Source organism: Hippopotamus amphibius, chromosome 1 (genome assembly GCF_030028045.1).
Source record: "Hippopotamus amphibius kiboko isolate mHipAmp2 chromosome 1, mHipAmp2.hap2, whole genome shotgun sequence".
Taxonomy (NCBI): domain Eukaryota; kingdom Metazoa; phylum Chordata; class Mammalia; order Artiodactyla; family Hippopotamidae; genus Hippopotamus; species Hippopotamus amphibius.
Genome location: NC_080186.1, coordinates 188,811,061 through 188,832,391, shown reverse-complemented (window position 1 = coordinate 188,832,391; position 21,331 = coordinate 188,811,061). Strand labels below are relative to the sequence as shown.

At 35.6% G+C, this 21,331-nt stretch overlaps 1 protein-coding gene across 12 annotated transcripts in view; it reads left to right on the top strand.

Annotated features, from left to right (window-relative positions):
- FER (FER tyrosine kinase) overlaps positions 1-21,331 on the top strand; it is a 460,601-nt gene that overhangs the window by 28,739 nt on the left and 410,531 nt on the right. For 11 of the 12 annotated variants that reach the window (XR_009054203.1, XM_057737769.1, XM_057737780.1 and 8 more), the window contains one exon: positions 8,251-8,519. The exons of the other annotated variant lie outside the window; for it this stretch is intronic. Coding sequence is in view for 10 of the 11 variants with exons in the window: in XM_057737769.1 (XP_057593752.1) it covers positions 8,313-8,519 (207 nt within the window). In the remaining variant the exon portion in view is untranslated. The remainder of the gene's footprint in view (positions 1-8,250; positions 8,520-21,331) is intronic. 12 annotated transcript variants of the gene reach the window in all.

Genomic DNA, 21,331 nt, shown 5'->3' with positions numbered 1-21,331 from the left:
GCTTTAGATCCTGAAGATTTCCTCCAATTTTTCTTTTCTAGAAGTTTTACAGTTTGATGTTTATGTTTAAGTTTATGGTTCTTTTGAATTAATTTTTGTGTAAGGTGTTAGGTCAGGGTTGATTTTTTTTTTTTCTTTTTCGGGCCTATAGATATCTAGTTGCTCCAGTACCATTTTTTAAAAAGGCTAGTTTTCTTTTATTAAATTGCTTCTGGACTTTTGTCAAAAAATCGTTGAGGATATTTGTGTGAGTTTATCTCTGGGTTCTCTCTTCTGTTCCATTGATCTATTGTCCATCCTGTACTAATACCACACTGTCTTGATTTCTCATTCACCAAGATGAACATATTTCTTTGAATACTCTTTCAACCCTACTTTCCCCTCTCCTTCTGGAACTCAGATGATGCAAATGTTGAGTCTTTTGTTATTGCCCCACAAGTCCCTGAGACTTTGTTTATTCTTCTTCTTATTTTCTATTTTCTCTTTGTTGTTTGGATTGATTGAATTCTATTTCTCTGTTCTTAAATTCACTCATTGTATCCTCTGTTGTCTACTACTGAGCCCATCTAGTGAGGTTTTTATTCCTCTTATTGCATTTTTTAGTTCTGTAATTTCCATATGGGTTTTTTATAACTTCTGTTTTTTGCTTAGATTTTTTATTTTTACGGTTGTTTTAGGGGAACTTGTAATTCTTGTTTTATACTTGTTTTAAGAGAATTTGTAATCAGTTTTTGAAGCATTTCTATGATGGGTGATTTAAAATCCTTTTCTGATAATTCCAACATCTGATTCATCTTGGTGTTGGCATTAGTTGATTGTCTTTTCTTATTTAAGCTGTGATTTTTTTTTTCTTGGTTCTTGATATGACAGGTGATTTTCAATTGAAGCCTAGATATTTTATCTATTATGAGACTGGGGCCTATTTCAATTTTTATTTTTACAGGCAGTCAGTCTGTTTAAATTTAACGTGCAGTTCTTGGCCTGTTTTTTTGTTTGTTTGTTTGTTTTAGCTTTTTATTGGATTATAATTGCTTTACACTGTTGTGCCAGTTTTTTGCTGTACAACAAAGTGAATCAGCTGTATTTATACATATATCCCCATATCCCCTCCCTCCCATGACTCCTTCCCACCCTCCCTATCCCAACCCTCTAAGGCATCACCCATCATCGAGTTAATCTCCCTGTGTTATGCAGCAGCTTCGCACTAGCTATTTTACATTTGCTAGTGTATGTATGTCAGTGATACTCTCTCACTTCATCCCAGCTTCCCCATCACCCTCCCCCCATTGAGGACTTTGTGTCAAGTCTGTTCTCTACATCTGCATCTTTATTCTTGCCCTGTCACTGGGTTCATCAGTACCATTTTTTTTTTTTTTTTTAGATTCCATATATATGAGTTAGCATACGGTATTTGTTTTTCTCTTTCTGGCTTACTTTACTCTGTATGACAGACTCTAGGTTCATCCACCTCACTGCAAATAACTCAATTTCATTCCTTTTTATGGCTGAGTAATATTCCATTGTATACATGTGCCACATCTTCTTTATCCATTCCTCTGTTGATGGGCATTTAGGTTGCTTCCATGTCCTGGCTATTATAAATAGTGCTGCAATGAACACTGTGGTACATGTTTCTTTTTGGATTATGCTTTTCTCAGGGTATATGTCCAGGAGCGGGATTGCTGGATCATATGGTAGTTCTATTTTTAGTTTTTTAAGGAACCTCCATACTGTTTTCCATTGTGGCTGTACCAATTTACATTCCCACCAACAGTACAGGAGGGTTCCCTTTTCTCTGCACCCTCTCCAGCATTTATTGTTTTTAGATTTTTTGATGATGGCTATTCTGACCAGTGTGAGGTGATACCTCATTGTGGCTTTGACTTGCATTTCTCTAATGATTAGTAATGTTGAGCATCTTTTCATGTGTTTGTTAACCATCTGCATGTCTCCTTTGGAGAAATGTCTATTTAGGTCTTCTGCCCATTTGTGGATTGGGTTATTTGCTTTTCTGATATTGAGTTGCATGAGCTGCTCGTGTATTTTGGGGATTAATCCTTTGTCATTGCTTTGTTTGCAAATATTTTCTCACATTCTGAGGGTTGTCTTCTTGTCTTGTTTATGGTTTGTTTTGCTGTGCAAAAGCTTTTAAGTTTCATGAGGTCCCATTTTTTTTTTTTAATTTTATTTCCATGATTCTAGGAGGTGGGTCAAAAAGGATGTTGCTTTGATGTATGTCATAGAGTGTTCTGCCTATGATTTCCTCTAGGAGTTTTATGGTGTCTGGCCTTACATTTAGGCCTTTAATCCATTTTGAGTTTATTTTTGTGTATGGTATTAGGAAGTGTTCTAATTTCATTCTTTTACATGTAGCTGTCCAGTTTTCCCAGCTCCACTTATTGAAGAGGCTGTCTTTTTCCTGTTGTATATTCTTGCCTCCTTTGTCAAAGATAAGGTGCCCATATGTGTGTGGGTTTATCTCTGGGCTCTCTATTGTGTTCCATTGATCTATATTTCTGTTTTTGTGCCAGTACCATATTGTCTTGATCACTGTGGCCTTGTAGTATAGTTTGAAGTCAGGGAGCCTGATTCCACCAGCTCCGTCTTTCCTTCTCAAGATTGCTTTGGCTATTCAGGGTCTTTTGCATTTTCATACAAATCGTAAAATTTCTTGTTCTAGTTCTGTGAAAAATGCCATTGGTAATTTGATAGCGATTGTGTTGAATCTGTGAATTGCTCTGGGTGGTATAGTCATTTTCACAATGTTGATTCTTCCAGTCCAAGAACATGGTATGTCTCTCCATTTGTTTGTATCATCTTTGATTTCTTTCATCAGTGTCTTACAGTTTTCTGCATACAGATCTTTTGCCTCCTTAGGCAGGTTTTCTTGGCCTGTTTTTGTGGGCTGTGGTTCCAGTGACAGTTTAATTTTCAGAGTCTTTGTGCTGTTACTTTGGTTTGCTGTATCTGGTATCACTAGGACTCCCACTGGTTCTTGCTGGTGCTGCTTGAGGGAGTAGAAGATGTTTTTTTCTTAGGCTGAGCTACTTGATGTCTGTTGGATAGAGAAGGGGTGAGATAGGATTTCCTTGCTGTGCCCCCTAGCTGCCCTACTGTCTCTGGGAAGAAAAGGAGAATCTTGGACTTACAGAGAACAAGGAACTTCCTGGGCTGGACTTCCTGCTAGACCTGGGTCACTCTTGACAGTTCTGTGCACCTGCTCTGGTGTTTTTGGGTGGGAAGAGATCCTTGGACCTGTGGGGACAGGGAGGCTTCCTGGCGGGGCTGCTTGCTATTGCTGGATCTCTCTTGCTGGTTCTTCCTGCCTAGTTCCGTTTCTCTTGGCAGGAAAGGGGATTCTCAGGCCTATCAGGGAAGGAGAATGCTTCCTCTGGCTGTTTATTTTTGGCGAGGCTCATACTCTGTCTCCCTTTGTGGTGGTGTCTGGCTTGCCTGATGTTGTCGCAGGGGCTCTTGTTGGATCCTGGGAAGAGAAGTTCTCTGACATTTGACATTGCTAATAACTTTTTTATCCCAGCATCTATAACTCTGTCAAACCTCTTTTATTCTTTTGCTTACTTAATCTCTACTGTTTGGCTTTTCTTCCTCCAGGTCCTCCATTGACAGTTTCTCATGGGCTTTGTCCTTAACTCTCTGCTTTTCTGTCAACATTCAATTTAGTAGTTTTATCACCTTTAAGCAATTGACTCTCAAATTTGTATCTTTAGCCTTAATATTTACCTTAGCATTTATTTCCTGCTGAAATGAATGTATTTTCTTTAAAGTAGCTCCATATTCTCATTCTTCCATTTCTGTTGATATTGTCATCATTTCTTACTAAAGCCTTGAAGTTGTCATTGTATCATGTCTCTTTTCTTTAAATCTGTTTACCAGGTCAAGCCTCTTTCATCTTAACTCTCACTGACATTATCAATTATAGATCCTCATTTCTCAAGCTCTATAGCTATAGACTTATTAATTTACCTTCTTATGTTTCATGTTATGTTTTTGCTCTCTTGAAACTATTTTATGCCTAGCTTCTGTATTAACATATATCTCTATATCTCTTTTAACTAACTGGAACATATATATAGAAAAGTGCACAAATCACAGATGCTCAGCTTTATGAAATTTCACAAACCGGACATACTTGTGTAACTAGCACCAGGAAATCAATCATTTAAAACATCACACTCATGATCTTGTTATTTTGCCTTAAACACCAGTTAACTAAAGGAATTTGAGCCTTCTTAGTTAATGTTAGAATAGCAAGAGATAAATTGGCATGCCATCTGCCACTGCTTGCCACATATAGCTTAATTTTGGAGATTTCTTTTTTTTACTTCACCCCCTATTCACTTATATTCCCTATGTTGCTTCCTGAAATTACATGTCCTTTTTGACCTTTTTATAATCTAAATCATGGTTATTACAACCTTAGCTCATATCTTGTCATTTCTAGGGAACTTTTCTGGGTTACTTCAGCTTTCATTAATTTTTTCTTTTTCTCTTCAAAAATTCTTTAATTTATTAATTTTTGAATAATATCAATATGTTCACTTAAAACAAAATTCAAATATACAAAAGGGTATATAATGAAAATTCTCCTTCCTATTCCTGTGTCCCAGCCACTGTTGTGTTCTTCTAGAAATATTTTATGCACTTATAAGTAAATTTAATTTCTATTATTCTCCCTCCTTTTTACACAATGTAAGGATACCAAGTTCTGTATCTTACTTTTTTCTGTTAATAATTCCTAATGATTGTTCCAGATCAATTCACAGATTTTTTTCGTTTTCATATTAGGGCTGAATGATACTCCTCTGAATGAATATGCCATGATCACATCTACCACATATGGTTGTGAAGGTTGGACACTGAACAAACTCATATAGACTATGATTTGAATGGTACTCCCTAGGATTTCTCAGTTACAATCAAATGCAGCAGCTTTGATTGTAATTTACCTAGTCAGTTCCTTTTAATTACTATTTCCAGTTTTTTAAAAAATTCCAAACGCAACTGAATTGGATAGTCTTACATATATCATTTGACATCTATGGAAAAATTATCTGTAGGATATCATTTCCTTTAATTACTAAAGTATTTATAATCTCTACTAATTTAATAATTAGACATAATCAATTAATTATGGAAGTTTTAAAATTTTTTATTATTTGTCATTCCTCAAGGAGTGGTACCATAATGTTAAATTATTTTATATTCACCCTGACCTAGAATATTGGTGTCCATAAATAAGCCCTTAGGATGGGCTGGAGTATTTCTCAGGTAGCTGCCAGATTCTTTTTCCCTTTTTATTCATCTAAGCTCTTCATAATCCTTTTGAAATTCCTGATGAGAGAGAGAGAGAGAAAAAAAAAACTACTGTCATAGCTTAGACCACAGCTAGATGCATTTAGAAGCAGAAGTGATATTCCAAGTTACAGAATAAAATGAACCACAATCTCAGATATAGTTTTTTTAAAAAAAGCAAAACGTTTCACCTTGCTTTGTCTGGAAAAAAGAGATTCTTTATTCTTCCATTGAAAACATGGTATGAGATAGAGGATATCTTCACTGAGACTTAGTTGAGCTATACGTAAAAGAACAGAAAAAAGTTCTTTTTTGTGACCCATAAAGATACAGTATATCAAAGTAAATTTTTTAAAGCTAATACTTACAAAGTGAAAAAAACCTGGAATTATTTTGCTTGATGTTAAAGTGGATAAGTCAATTAATTTTATTGACTTATATATGTTAAGGTCCATTTAGTGTCCTGGTTGCTACGTTGGAAACCTTCATGAAGTACATTTTTCCCCAACCTTTTTCCCCCTCTACATGTTTGATCATAAAATTGAACAGTTTTCAGTTGGGAGAAAAATGGAATTTGTTTTCTATTTGGAAAACCCACATTTTTACCATCCCTTTAGATGGTTTCACTGAGGTTAGAGAGGTAAACCTTTTCTGATTTTTCTGTGTAGCTTAGAGGTTTTCAGCTGAATTAAATTTTCTGATATGATGAGCCAGACCTGAAAATAAGAGATGTGTTTCTTTATTTCTTTTAACTGACCCTGAAAGATTCATTGCCTGAAATTCTAGGAGAATGGAGGGGAAAATAAATTTTATCATAGTTCTTGGAATTTATAGCAAACAAGCAGGAATAAGTTTTGGGATAAGTTTCTTATAACTGACCTTTAGATGATCGTAAGTTATGCTGTAATGATTTTTTTTTTTAACAACTTTGAGATACAACTCACATGCTGAAGAATTCATCCATTTAAACTGTATAATTTAGTGGCTTTTATTCTGTTCACAGTTTTGCAACCATTACCACAATCAGTTTTAGAACTCTCCTCACTCCAAAAGGAAATCCAGAACCCATTAGTAGTCATTCCTCATTTCTTCACAAATTTGCCAGCTCTAGTCAAATACTAATCTGATTTATATCTCTAAAAATAGATTTGGAATGTTTCATATTCAGAAGACAGTACATGTCAGTATTTTGTGTTTGGCTTCTTTCGCTTAGTATGTTTACAAGGTTTATCATTGCTGTAGCTTGTATCAATACTTCATTCATTTTCATTGCCAAATAATATTTCTTTGTATGGGTACATCATGTTTTATTTACCTAGTCATCAGTTGATGAACATTTGGGTTGTTCCCCTTTGTGACTATTATGAATAATTCTGCTCGGATATTCATGTACAAGATTTTGTGTGGGCATATGTTTTTATTTCTCTTGGGTACATTTCTAAGAATGGAATTTCTGGGTCATTTATGGTAACTCTGTGTTAAACTTTTTACATTTACACCACCAGTATATGATGGTTCTAATTTCTTCATAGTCTCTAGCACTTGATATTATCTGTCTTTTTGATTATAGACATCTTAGTGTGGTGTGAAATGGTATCTTATTGTGGTTTTGATTGATATTTTCCTAATGGCTAATGTTATTGAACATCTTTTCATGTGCTTAGTGGACATCTGTAAATCTTATTTGGAGAAATGTCTTCACCCATTTTTGTTATTATTGATTTGTATGAATTCTTTATATAATCCAGATAGAAGTCCCTTATCAGATACATGATTTGTAAATATTTTCACCATTCTGTGGTCTTATCACTCGATTGTGGCCTTTGCAGTACAGAAATTTTTGATTTTGATGAAACCAAATTTACATATTTTTATTTTGTTGCTTGTACTTTTGGTGTCATATCTAGAAACCATTGCCTGAGCCAAGGTCACAAAGATTTACTACTATATTTTCTTCTGAGAGTTTTATAGTTTTAGCTCTGATATTTAGATCTGTGATTCCTTTAGATTTAATTTTTTGTGTATGGTCTAAGGAGTCATCCTGCTTAACTCTTTTGCATGTGGAATCCAATTGTCCCAGCATCTTTAGTTTAGAAAAGACTTTTTTTTCCGGTCCATGGAATAGACTTGAAACTGAAGTCTGAGTTCTCCAACTTTGTTCTTTTCCTTCAGGGTGTTTTGGTTTGTTTGTTTGTTTATTTATATGATTATTCTGGCTCCTCTCGCTTGCATTTCTATGTAAATTTTAGGATTAGTTTATCAATTTCTGCAAAATAAATAAATAAATGCTAGCTTAGATTTTAATATGGATTAAGTTTATAGACAGTATTACTTTCTTAACAATATTAAGTCTTTTGGATCCATTAACATGAGTCTTTCCATTTATTTAGGTCTCCTTTAATTTTTTTCAACAATATTTTATAATTTTAAAAGTAAAGTTTTGTGTTTATTTTGTAAAATTTATTCCTAAATATTTTATTCTTTTTGATGTTGTTATAAATGGAATTGCTTTTTAATTTTGTTTTTGGATTGATCATTACTAGTGTATAGAAATGCGGTTGATATTTGTATGTTGATCTTGTACCCTGTAATCTTACTAAGCTCAGTTATTAGTTCTAATACTTTAAAAATTTTATTTCTTAGGATTTTCTACATACAATGTCATGTCATCTACAAATAAATATAGTTTTACTTCTTCCATTCCAATTTCAATGAAAATTATTTCATTTATTTCATTGTACTGACTGGAATCTCCATTACAGTGTTGAGTAGAAGTGGTGAGATTGGACAGTCTCATCTTGTTTCTTATCTTTGGGGGAAAGCATTCAGCTATACTGATTTTTTCTTTTTTTAATCTAAAAAGAATGGTCCATAACTTTGCTTTGAAGACTGATTTCCTTTTGATTTAAGATTCTTTTCTTCTGTTTACATACACAGATATGTGCTGATTAGAAGGCTCAATTGTGCAAGTGTGGAGGATAAGACAGTGCCTTACAAAAATGGGGTTTGGGAGTGACCTGAAGAATTCACATGAAGCTGTGTTAAAATTGCAAGACTGGGAATTACGGTTACTGGAAACAGTGAAGAAATTTATGGCCCTGAGAATAAAAAGTGATAAAGAATATGCGTCTACTTTACAAAACCTTTGTAATCAAGTTGATAAGGAAAGTACTATCCAAATGAATTATGTCAGCAATGTATCCAAGGTAAGAAGAATGATTTCATCATGTATTGTCTATAGCATCATAATTGTCTTTAAGGCAATAGATTATACTACTGGATAAGCATACCTAAGTCAGAATTCTAAAATCTTCCAAAATCTTGCCGATTATTAGAATCTCATGGGGAAGGTTTCAAAAATTGTAAACTTTGGGCCCAGCTTCTGATATTACGAGTCAGTAGGTCTTAAATTTTTGAACTTTGAAGTTTTTTTTCCAATAGATGTCCGGATTATTCTAATGATTAGTGAGGTTTGAGAACCCTTCTTACGAATTTTGTTTTCTTTATTACCCTACCTCCTTGGGTTCCTTGAGCCCTGCTGTTTTCCTCTTTTGACACAAACTTTCATTATAACCCATCTTCCCTGAATTCGTTTGTGAATCATTAGTATAGTGAATCACATGGAATATTTTAACATGTAGATGTTCTTTGCTGTCATTTCATTACTAAAATACGAATATATTGATGATTTAATCACACACAAAAATCTTTTGGATAAACAATATGGGTTTTTAACTCCAAGATTATAACATATAATATAAAATTTAGAAATAAGGCCATAAAAATAAAGGCCAAAATTGCACTGCTAATTGTCCTTTGAAGGCATTAAAGATGAAATATTATACACCTTAATAGTTCTTGAAGTTTTGCTCTGTTTATTTTCTTCACATTTCACTAATTTATTCAAAGTTAAAATTTTTTTTTACCTTACTTTGGAAAGTTAAAAAAATTAGTGTGTTTCTTGTACTCACAGGTCTTAGGATTTGAGTAAATTGTAGAGGAAACTGTTTCTTAGGGGGAATGTGTGTGTGTGTGGTGTGGGTGATCAGGTAAAGATCTGTGATTTTATTGAAAACTCCTAATGTTAATATCTTTAACTTTCTTTCCTGGGCCAATGAAGTTCCCCAAAGAACAGTTCTCTAGTCTCTAGTCTGAAGGTAGCATTGCCAGATGTAGCAAATTAAAATATAGAACACCAGTTAAATTTGTGTGCAATATTTGAGAAATGCATACACTAAAATTATTTTTTATCTAAAATTCATATTTAACTGGTGTCCTGTATTTTGTTTGCATATTCTCTTATGTTATGGGAATAGATAGGGAAAGTAGATTGAGTGTTCAAAAAGTCATATTTTAGTTAATCCTCCTGTTTTTGGTAAGTTGCCTGGTGTCTCTGTGTTCAGAGTCTCTCTGGTTAATTTTTCTCTCTTGTTTTCTTCTGCACTGGGGGAAGAATAGTTGCATGTCTGTGGGCTGAGCAATAGGAACTAGAATTCTGGCTGTTCCTTATGTAGACTGAATCAATCCTTCTGTTTTGGTGCCCTCTCCTTTTTCTTTGTTTAGATTTCTCCAGTTCCTGAGATTTACTGGAGTTATGTGACCCTGTAAATTGGCTTTTTCTTCTTTTTTCCCCCCAGTTTTATTGAGATATAATTGACATACATCACTATATACGTTTAAGGTGTATAGCATGATGGCCTGATTTACAAAGTATGTCGTGAAATGATTACCTCAATAGAATTAGTTAACATCCAAATAGTAAAAAGAAAAGAAAAAAATTTCTTCTTTTGATAAGAACTCGTAGAACCTACTCACTTAACAACTCTACTCTATATCATACAGCAGTGTTAATTAACTATAGTCATCATGCTGTACCTTATATCCCTAGTACTTACTTATCTCATAACTGGAAGTTTGTACCTTTTGATCGTTTTCCTCCAATTCCCCTTCCCACCATGTGGCCTTTTCTTTTTTCTTTTTAAGATTTATTTTATTATTTATTTATTTATTATTTTTGGCTGCACTGGGTCTTTGTTGCTGCGCGTGGGCTTTCTCTAGTTGTGGAGAGTGGGGGCTACTCTTCGTTTCGGTGTGTAGGCTTCTCATTGCATTGACTTCTCTTGTTGCAGAGCATGGGCTCTAGGCGTGCGGGCTTCAGTAGTTGCAGCATGCGGGCTCAGTAGTTGTGGCACACGGGCTTAGTTGCTCCACGGCATGTGGGATCTTCCTGGACCAGGGCTTGAACCTGTGTCCCCTGCTTTGGCAGGCAGATTCTTGACCACTGAGCCACCAGGGAAGCCTGGCCTTTTCTTCTTGATGTCCCCTTTGCAGAGCACTTATGTTTCAACTTTTCTTGATATGCTAATCAGTTACCACTTACCTGCTTTTTATTTTCTAACATTTTGTTGGCGTATCTTATCTGTGATTGTTGCCTTTTCTATCTTATTACTGGGAATTTATGCTTTAAGTAACTATATTGTGTTTTAGTGGGGAGCAGAAAAATAGCCATGTGTTTTATTACTATGTTTAACTGGAATTATACTCTTTAGAAAAGTATGGAACTTCCCTGGTGGTGCAGTGGTTAAGACTTTGCCTTCCAGTGCAGGGGGTGTGGGTTCAGTCTCTGGTTGGGGAGCTGAGATCCCACATGCGTATTGGCCAAAAAACCAAAGCACAAAACAGAAGCACTGCTGTAACAAATTCAATAAGGACTTTAAAAACGGTCCACATCAAAAAAATCTCAAAAAAAAATAAAAAAAAAAAGAGAAAAGTAAGGTAGTGAAATGAACAAGAAATAGGATTAACAGGTAAGAAGATTGAGGATTTATGAGGTCAGGACAGAGGAGGTCAGGACAGAGGAGGATGTGTATACTGAAGTGTCAAGTATTTTGGTGAGGGATAGATGGAGACATGCTAAGATAATTAAGGAAGGCAGGAGAATTTGGGAGATAGGAAAAGTGGATAGGGAAAGGTGATAGATTGAGAGGAAGTGGTTTAAGTGGGTAGTATTACCTTTCAAAGAGGAAATGTTGAGAGAGAAAAGTTGAGCAATGGTTGGAAACCCAAAGAAAAATAAGGAGTATGTCAGCTTTTCCTTTTGACACCGCAAGTGCATCGTTTATTCTACCTAAAAGTTAAGTTCAATGTATCAGTTTTTTCTCTAGAGCATTGTGTTTTTGGTGTTGTGTCAAAAAAAAAATATTTGCCTGATCCAAAGGTCTTTTCTCCTGTGTTTGCATCTGGAAGTTTTATACTTTTAAGCTTTTATATTTAAGTCTATGACCCATTTTTAATTAATTTTTGTATATGGGGCAAGTTATAGATTAAAGTCTGTTTTTTTGCTAACGGATATCCATTTGTTGGAAAGATTAAGCTTTTACTGAATTGCCTTTGTATCCTTGTTGAAAATCAGTTGACCATAACGTGTGAGTCTATTTCTACACACTTTATTCTGTTCCATTCATTTCTTTGTCTACTGTGGCACCAATAACACACTATTTTGATTATTGTTGTTTTATAGTAATTCAAAATTAGATAGTGTAATGTCTCTTTGTGCTTCTTTTTTTCCCCAAAATCATTTTGGCTATTTTAGTTCCTGTGCATTTCTATATGAATTCTAGAGTCAGCTCATCAATTTCTATAAAAGAAGCTACCCTCTTATAGAGGAATTTTGATTGCAATGCACTGAATATATTGGTAAATTTTGGGAAAACATATATCTTAACAGTATTGGCATTCTAATCCATAAACATGGTATATATCTAATTTTTCTGAATAATCTTATAGTTTTCAGTGTATAGGTCTTTCGGATTTATGTGTATTTCATGTTTTTTGATGTGCTTGTAAATAATGTTTTTCCTAATTTTCAGTTTTCCACTGTTCATTGTTATTATGTATGTTAATCTCATAACCTAAATAAGCCTTACAAAGCATACTTTTTTGCAATTTTCTTGTAGATTCCATTGGATTTTCTACATAGATGATTATATTATCTGCAAGGAGAATTTCAGTTCTTCCTTTCCAATTTGGATGCCTTTATTTTTCTTGCCTTCTTACAATAGCTAAAACCTCTGGTGCAAAGTTCAATAGAAGTATTGACAGCAAACATCTATGTCTTGTTCCTGATCTTAGGGGAAAAGCATTTAGTCTTTCACTATTAAGTATGATGTTAGCTGTGAGTTTTGGTAGATATCTTCTATAAGCTTATGGAAATTCCCTTCTGTTCCTGCCTAGCTGAGAGTTTTTTCATTAATAATTATTGGATTTTGTCAAGTGGTTTGTCTTCTTCTGCTTAGATGAGTGTATTGTTTTTCCTTTTCAGTTTGATAATATGTTGAAATGTATTCATTGATTTTCAGATGTTTCAAACATTTGAAGATTGTTTTAAAAAAAAACCTTGTATTCCTGGATTAAATCCCACTTTATCTTTTTATATTATCCTTTTTTTTGTAATATCATTGGATTCAATTTGCTAAAAAATTTTTTGTGGAGAATTTTTGTATCAGTGTTGCTGAGGGATATAGATCTGTAGTTCCTTTTCTTGTAATATTCTTTGGTTTTTGTGTCAGAATAAGGCTGGCCTCATAAGACAAGTTGGGAAGTATTTTCTCTTCTTCAATTTTCCAGAGAAGTTTATGTAGAATTGGTTTTATTTTTTACTTACAGGTTTGATAGAATTCACCAGTGAAGTCATCTTGGCCTAGAGTGCTTTGGGAGAAGGTTTTTAGTTATTTGTTTAATTTTTAAAGTAAAGGGCTATTCATATGATCTTTTTCTTCTTGAGTGAACTTTGGTGCTTTTCAAGGAATTTGTTTATTTTTGTCTAAGTTGTCAATTTTTTTTTAGTGTTGTTTATTATTTTGCCTTGTTGTCTTTTTAATATTTGGAGAATCTATAGTGGTCTTATCTCTCTCATTCCTGATCTTGGTAATTTGTGCCTTCTTCTTTTTTTTTTTTCTTGATTAGGCTGGCTAGAGGTTTCTCAATTTTACTGATGTTGTATGAGAACCATTTTTTGATTTCATTCATTGTCTCTATTGATATTGTTTTCTATTGCATTGATTTCTGCTCTGAAATCTATTACTTTTTTTCCCATTTAATTTGGGTTTCATTTGGTCTTTTTCTCCCCTGGATTAATAAAGTAGAAGTTGAAATTATTGATTTAAGACCATTCTTCTTATGTAATATATATATGCTTATAGTGTTCTTAATTTTCTCTGAGTACTGTTTTAGCTGCATCCCAGAAAATTCTCATATGCTGATTTTCATTTTTTTCAGTTCAGAATACATTTTAATTTCTTCTTTGACCCATGTATTCTTTCAAAGTCTGTTATTTAATTTCCAAGTAGTTGTTTTTTTTTTTCCAGAGATATTTTTGTAATTCGTGTCAAATTTAGTTCCATTGTTTTCCAAGATCCTATTTTATATGACTTTAATCCTTTTAAATTTATGGATACTTGTTTCATGGCCCAGAGTATGGTCTGTCTTGGTAACTCTTTCATCTCACTTTGTACTCTGCTGTTGTTGTTTGCAGTGTTCTGTAAATGATAATTAGGTCAAGATGTTTGATAGTAGTGTTCAAGTCATTTATTTCTTTACTCATTTTTGTCTACCTATTCTATCAATTGTTGAGAGAGGGATGTTGAAATCTCTGATTATAATTGTGAATATCTCTGTTTCTCCCTGTAGTTCGATCAGTTTTTATTTCATGTATTTCGAATCTTTGTTATGAAGTACATAAATGTTTGAGTTGTTCCTTTTTTGACAAGTGAGTTAACCTTCCTTCCTTCCTTCCTCCCTTCCTCTCTCCCTCCCTCCCTTCCTCTCTTTCATGTTAGGATAGTTTTTTGTTTGTTTGTTTTTAATTCCAGTAAAAGTGGTACCTAACATTAGTTTCAGGTGTACAACATAATCAGTATCTGTATATACTATAAACTGACCATTGCAGTAAGTCTAGTTATCATCTGTCACCGTGTAATTGACCCCTTCACCCTTTCCACCTACATCCCAACCCCCTTCCCCTCTGATAACCCCCAGTCTTTTCCTATACCTATGAGTTTTGTTTTTGTTCATTTGTTTTGTTTTTTAGGTTCCACATATAAGTGAAATCATACGGTGTTGGTCTTTCTTTGACTTATTTCACTTAGCATAATAGCCTTACAGCCCATCCATGTCGTAAATGGCAAGATTTCCTCCCCTTTTATGGTGGAGAAATACTCCATTGTGTATATACATCACGTCTTTTTTATCTCTTCATCCACCAGTGGATACTTAGCTTATTTCCATATCTGGCTATTTTACACAATGTTACAGTGAACATAGGTATGCATAGATCTCTTTTAGTTAGTGTTTTTGTTTCCTTCAGATAAATATCTGGAAGTGGAATAACTAGATCATATGGTAGTTCTGTTATTAATTGAGAACCTTCATATTGTTTTACATAGTAGCTGCACTATATTATATTGTCACCCACAGCTTGGAAGGATTCCCTTTTCTCTATAAATTCTCCAATACTTGTTGTTTCTTGTCTTTTGGATAGTAGCCATTCTGACAGATATGTGGTTATATCTCATTGTGGTTTCTTTTTTTAAATTAATTAATTAATTTTTGGCTGCATTGGGTCTTTGTTGCTGTGCATGGGCTTTCTGTAGTTGTGGCAGGCAGGGGTTACTCTTCATTGTGGTGTGCCAGCTTCTCACTGCGGTGGCTTCTCTTGTTGCGAAGCATGGGCTCTAGGTGCGTGGGCTTCAGTAGTTGTGGCACATGGGCTCAATACTTGTGGCTCACAGGCTCTAGGGTGCAGGCTCAGTAGTTGTGGTGCATGGGCTTAGTTGTTCCGTGGCATATGGGATCTTCCCAGACAGGGATCGAACCCGTGACCCCTGCATTGGCAGGTAGATTGTTAACCACTGCGTCACCAGGGAAGTCCTCACTGTGGTTTTGATTTGCATTTCCCTAATAGTTGGTGATGATGAGCATCTTTTATGTAGTTGTTGGGCACCTATATGTCTTCTTTGGAAAAATGTCAATTCATATCCTGTGCCCATTTTTAAATTGGATTTTGTTTTTGTTGTTTAGTTGTATGAGTTCTTTATATGTTTTGGATATTAGCCCCTTATTCGATGTATGATTTGCAAATATCTTCTCCTATTCTGTGGGTTGACTTTTTGTTTTGTTGATGGTTTCCTTTGCTGTACTGAAGCTCTTTAGTTTGATGTAGTGCCAATTGTTTATTTTTGCTTTTGTTGCTGTTCCCTTTGAATCAGATTAAAAAAATATCTCTGAGTGATGTCAAGGAGTTCAGTGCCTCTGTTTTTTTCTTGGAGTTTTGTGGTTTCTGATTTTACATTCAAGTCTTTAATCCATTTTGAGTTGATTTTGTGTATGGTGTAAGATAGTAATCCAGTTTTACTCTTTTGCATGTGGCTGTTTGGTTTTCCCAACACCATTTATTGAAGAGACTGCCCTTTCCCACTGTATATGCTTGCCTCCTTAGTTGTAGATTAATTGACCATATATGTGTGGGTTTATTTCTGGGGCCTCTATTCTGTTGATATATGTGTCTTTTCTTCAATACCATAGTATTTTGATTACTATTGCTTTGTAGTATAGTTTGAAATCAGGGAGCAGGATACCTACAGCTTTGTTCCTTCCTTCCTTCTTTCCGTCCTTCTTTCCCTCCCTCCCTCTCTTACTTCCTCCCTTCCTTGCTTCCTTCCTTCCAAGATTGCTTTTGCTATTTGGGGACTTTGGTCCCATACAAATTTTAGAATTATTTATTCTAGGTCTGTGCAAAATACCATTGGAATTTTGATAGGAATTGCTTGATATTATTTGTCTTCTTAAATTTATTGAGACTTGTTTTGTGGTCTAATATGTGGCCTGTCCTTGAGAGTGCTCCATGTGCCCCTGAGAAGAATGTGTATTTCTGGGTGGAATATTCTATATATTTCTGTTAAGTCCATCAGGTCTAACATTTCATTTAAGGCTGATGTTTCCTTATTGATTTTATGTGTGGATGACCTATCCATTGATGTAAATGGGGTTAAAGTCCCCAACAATTATTGTGTTGCTATCAGATTTTCCCTTTAGGTCTGTTAATAGTTGCTTTATATATTTAGATGTTCCTATGTTAGGTGTGTAAATATTTACAGATATTATATTTTCTTGTTGAGTTGACCATTTTATATTATGTAATGCCTTTCTTTGTCTTTTATTATGTTCTTTATTTTAAAGTCTGTTTTGTCTAGTGTATATATAGCTATACCAGCTTTCTTTTCATTTCCATTTACGCAGAGTATCTTTCTCCACCCCTTTGCTTTCAGTCTGTATGTTCTTAAACCTGAAGTAAGTCTCTTCTTAGTAGCATATAAATTAGTCTTTAACTTTAAAAATTTTTAAATTTATTTTTGTATCCATTCATCCACTCTGTAGATGATTGGATAATTTAGTGCATTTACATTGAAAGTAAATATTGATAGGTATGTACTTGTTGCCATTTTGTTGATTGTTTTCTGGCTGCTTTTGTAATTTCTCTCTATTCCTTTCTTCATCTCTTGCTCTCTTCCCTTGTGGTTTGATGAATTTCTTTAGTGTTATGTTTAGATTCTATTCTCATTATCTCTTGTGTGTCTGCTGTACATTTTGCTTTGTGGTTGCCATGAGGTTCACATATAACAATCTATATATAGAGTGGTCTATTTTAAGTTAGTAGCAACATACATTTGAACACATTCTAAAAACTTCACATTTTTATTCCTTACTCTCAGTCATGTTTTATGTTTTTGATGTCATATTTTACATCTTTTTATTTTGTGTATTCTTTAATTAATTATTGTAATTTCAATTAATTTTACTGCTTTATCTTTTAACTTCTTACTAGCTTCGTATATAGTTAATCCACTACCTTTACCATATATTTGCTTTTACCAGTGAGATTTTTACTCTGATTTTTTTTTTCTATTAGTTAGTGCCCTTTCTTTTCAGCTTAAAGGAGACCCATTAACATTTCTCATGAGGTTAGTTAAGTGGTGATGAATTCCTTTAGCTTTTGCTTATTTAGAAAACCCTTTATCTCTCCTTCAATTCTGGATGATAGCCTTGCCAGGTAGAGTATTTTTGGTTGTAGATTTTTCCCTTTCATCACTTTAAATATGTTGCACTACTCTCTTCTGGCTTACAGAGTTTCTGCTGAAAAATCAGCAGATAGTCTTTTGGGGGTTCCTGTTTATGTAACAAGTTGTTTTTCTCTTGCTGCTTTTAAGATTCTCTCTTTATCTTTAACTCTTGACATTTTAATTATAACTTATCTCAGTGTTCATCTTATTTGGCACTCCCTGTGCTTCCTGGACCTGAATGTTTGCTCCCCCAGGTTAGGGGAGTTTATGGGCATTATTTTTTCAAATAAGTCTTCTGCCCCTTTCTCTCTCTCTTCTCCTTCTGGGGCCCCCTATAATGTGAGTGTTATTCTGCTTGGTGTAGTCTCATAGATCTCTTAAGTTACCTCTACTTTTTGAAATTCTTGTTTTTTTTTTGCTGCTTGTTTGGATGAGTTCCACTGCCCTGTCTTCCAGGTTGCTGTTTTATTGTTTTGCTTTATCTAATCAGCTGTTGAACCCCTCTAGTGAGTGTGTTTTTCAGCTCAGTTATTGTGTTGTTCAGTTCTGTGACATCTGTTTAGTTTTTTAAATTATTTTCTTTCTATTTGTTATAGCTCTTACTGTGTTCATTCATTCTTCTTTTGGGTTCAGTGAGCATCTGTTTTAACTCTATATCAAGTATATTACTTATCTCTGTTTTATTAAGGTCTTTTTCTGAGTTTTCATCTTATTCTTTTGATTGGAACGTATTCTTCTGCTTTTTTCTTTTGCTTGACTTTGTGTAAATTGTTTCTATGTATTAGGAAAAATAGCTACCTCTCCCAGTCTTGAAGAGCTAGGCCTTATGTAAGAGATGGCTCTTATCATTCAAACTTGCTCTGGCTCTTTGTTGTCTCTGGAACCTATATGATTGTCTAAGTGGTCTGATTTATTCTTGATAGGTCTCACTTGTTGAGAGTGTGCCAAGACCTGTCAGTGTTCTAAAGGGAGTCATCCTAGTCAGCACGTAGATTCAGACTGATTGGAAGCCTGTTTCTCAGACAATAGCTTTTGAAGTATGCAGATAGATATATAAAGTCCTATGGGATGACAATTGTGTATACCCTGCTGACCTCCAGCCTGAGGTCCAGAGGTGTCCCCTTGGCAGCAGTTGGACGAATTGGGGTTTCAGATGAGTATATAAGCTTCTTTCTGGGAGATACCACCAGCATGCTGTGGTGAGGCCAAGACAGGGTGCACAGGTGGTATCTCCTTGCCTACATTCCCAAAGAGCATCTATGTCGCCTTTAGATGTATTGCAAACCTGAAGCCTGTCCCTCAGGTTGAAGCTCCAGGACAATTAAAGGGGCCTTCTTTATGTGCAGATATTTCAGTCTGCTGTTTATGTAGATTCTGGGTGTGGTATTCTGCCCACAACTATCTTTCTGATTGTTTCAGTCCCATGAGGCCAGGAGCAGAAGCCCCTCTTGCCACCAGAGCCTGGCAATCAAGGCAAGCTGTGCCTGCCCACCAGCTTTAGTGAGGCTATGCAAGAGTGTTGAGGGTGGGGCATGTCCTCAGCTGTAGAGAGACCAGGAAGGAGTGCTGGGGGAGAGGCACACCTGCAATTTTCACAATCCTGGAGAAAAGTGTGGGAAATGGGCCTACCCTCTGCTTTAGGGAGGCCTGGGATGAGCATTATGGGTGGGACAGGCACTTGACTTTAGAGAGGTGGTGTGCTCACCCACTTGTAATAGCAAGGTGGAGGGAGAGTGCTAAAAATGGTACTCTTCAGGGCTACCATCCATGAGGAAAAATCCCAATTAATCCCTGTCCCTCCAGCAGATGCTTTAAGATTAACAACCAAATCTACTTCGTACATAATCCAGTCACTTTTCAAACTTGCGTTTGTGCTTCTTCCTGGAACTTGGGAATCCACACATGAGCCCCTCAACAGGAGTCTCTCAGATCTGTACAGCTCCCTGGCTCTCCCTGGATGTAAGCCCCATTGGTTTTTAAAGCCAGATATTTTGGGGCCTCGTCTCTCTGGTGCAGGTTCCAAGGGTTGGGATGCCCAATGTGGGGCACAAACCCATTGATCCTTAAAGAGAGGCTCTGGGCTTATGAGATACCTCCCTACTATGTGTCACTGCACTGGGGGATGGGGTTTTAGTGTCACTGCATCGCTGCCTCTACTACCCATCTTGCTGTAGTCCCTTTATCCCTTATTGTGGAGGAGGCTGTTCAGCTGTTTAGAATTCTTTTTACCTGGAATTATAACATGTGTAGTTGTAGATTTGATGTGTTGTGGGAGGACATGTGTTCATGGTCTTCCTATGCTGCTTTGTTGGATCCCGATCCCCCCGCCCCGAACACCCCTGCCTCCCCCCGCCCCCCCTTTGCTCTTTAATAACCCTATCAATGAGTTAACTAACTCTCTCCCTGAGCTCTCCTATTCCAACAGTATCACTTCCTCCTTCCTCCTTCTTTCTCTGGCAATGTCACTTCTTGTCTCACCAGTATTTCAATTTATATATGCCTGTGTATGCCAATCCTTTATCTTTTCATACCTGCAAAACTCAGATCTTCCTTCTGCCCCATACCTGTACTTAGGGTGGAAGAATTGGAGAGAAGGAAACAGAAACCAAGTAGTTTAGCCATTTTTCATGTTGAAAATGAGCAAGTCATAAATGAATCACCTGTAATAGTTCAATTTGAATCTTTTAAAATATTTTCCATGTCTCTACTTAATATATTTATTTTTTCTTTTAGTTGCATGAACATATGGAGTACAGTCATACTGACTCTTATTTTCCCTGTCTTCTGTCCTCGGTGTTCCTTCTGGGCCAGCTTTGACTGACTGACTTTTGTCCTCATTTTGGGTTGTGTTTTCCTGCATCTGCATGCCCTTGATGCCAGGCATTATGAATTTTGCTAGGTGGACCAACAGTATGTGTAGTCTCGGGTGAATTTATCTCCTCTGCTGCATATCCAAAGTATCCATTCTCAGTATCCAAAGGCTGCTCCCCATATTATGAGCTTTTAAACTCTGGTTGTTGGGACCTGTTACAATTCCATGGTGAGTTGTGAGCTGTAGACAGTGTTTCCTGTAATCCTGTGAATGGGTTATTTTCTTGGCATAGAGTAGTTTCCTCATTCCCTGAGCTGATCAATACTTAGCTGAAAAAAATCAAGGGTGAGTCTTTGCAGATCTCTTGAGTTTTCTCTTTGTACAGCCCTCTTCTCTCTAGTACTCTTTCCTTTTCTCTTCATCAGTACTGTGACTACGTTGGTGTCTCTGTGCTCTGGACAGTCTCTTTAACTCACAGAGTTTACTGAGTTCTACTTGGCTCTTCCTCTCTGGACCATATCCTGGACATTTTCTCCATTCAGCAAGCTGGGATAATCTTAGGGTTCAGTTCATTTATTTATAGTCTCTCAGGGTTCACTGTCCTTCCTTGCCTGATGTTCAGTGGCTTGAATGCTATCTCTTATATTTTTGTCCAGTTTTTAGTTGTTTTTTGCAGGAGGATAAATTTATGCCTGTTTATCTTGATGGAAGCAGAAGTCTTGCAATCAGTGATTTTTATATCTTTACTTAAAAAAATTAAAATGTGTAACAGTTTCAAGAATAGAACAAAGATTCCCCTCTGAAATCTACTCTATTTATTGTTAACATTTTGCCATATTTACTGTGGTTCCCTTTCTCTCTCAGTATAATTTGTGTTATATTTGAATGATTTGCAAGTTAGTTGAAGACATCATGTCTCTTTATTCCTTTTTTTTTTAATGTAAATTTATTTATTTATTTACTTATTGGCTGCATTGGATCTTCGTTGTTGCACGTGGGCTTTCTCTAGTTGTGGCAAGTGGGGGCTACTCTTCGTTGCAGTGAGTCGGCTTCTCATTGTGATGTCTTCTCTTGTTGCAGAGCACAGGCT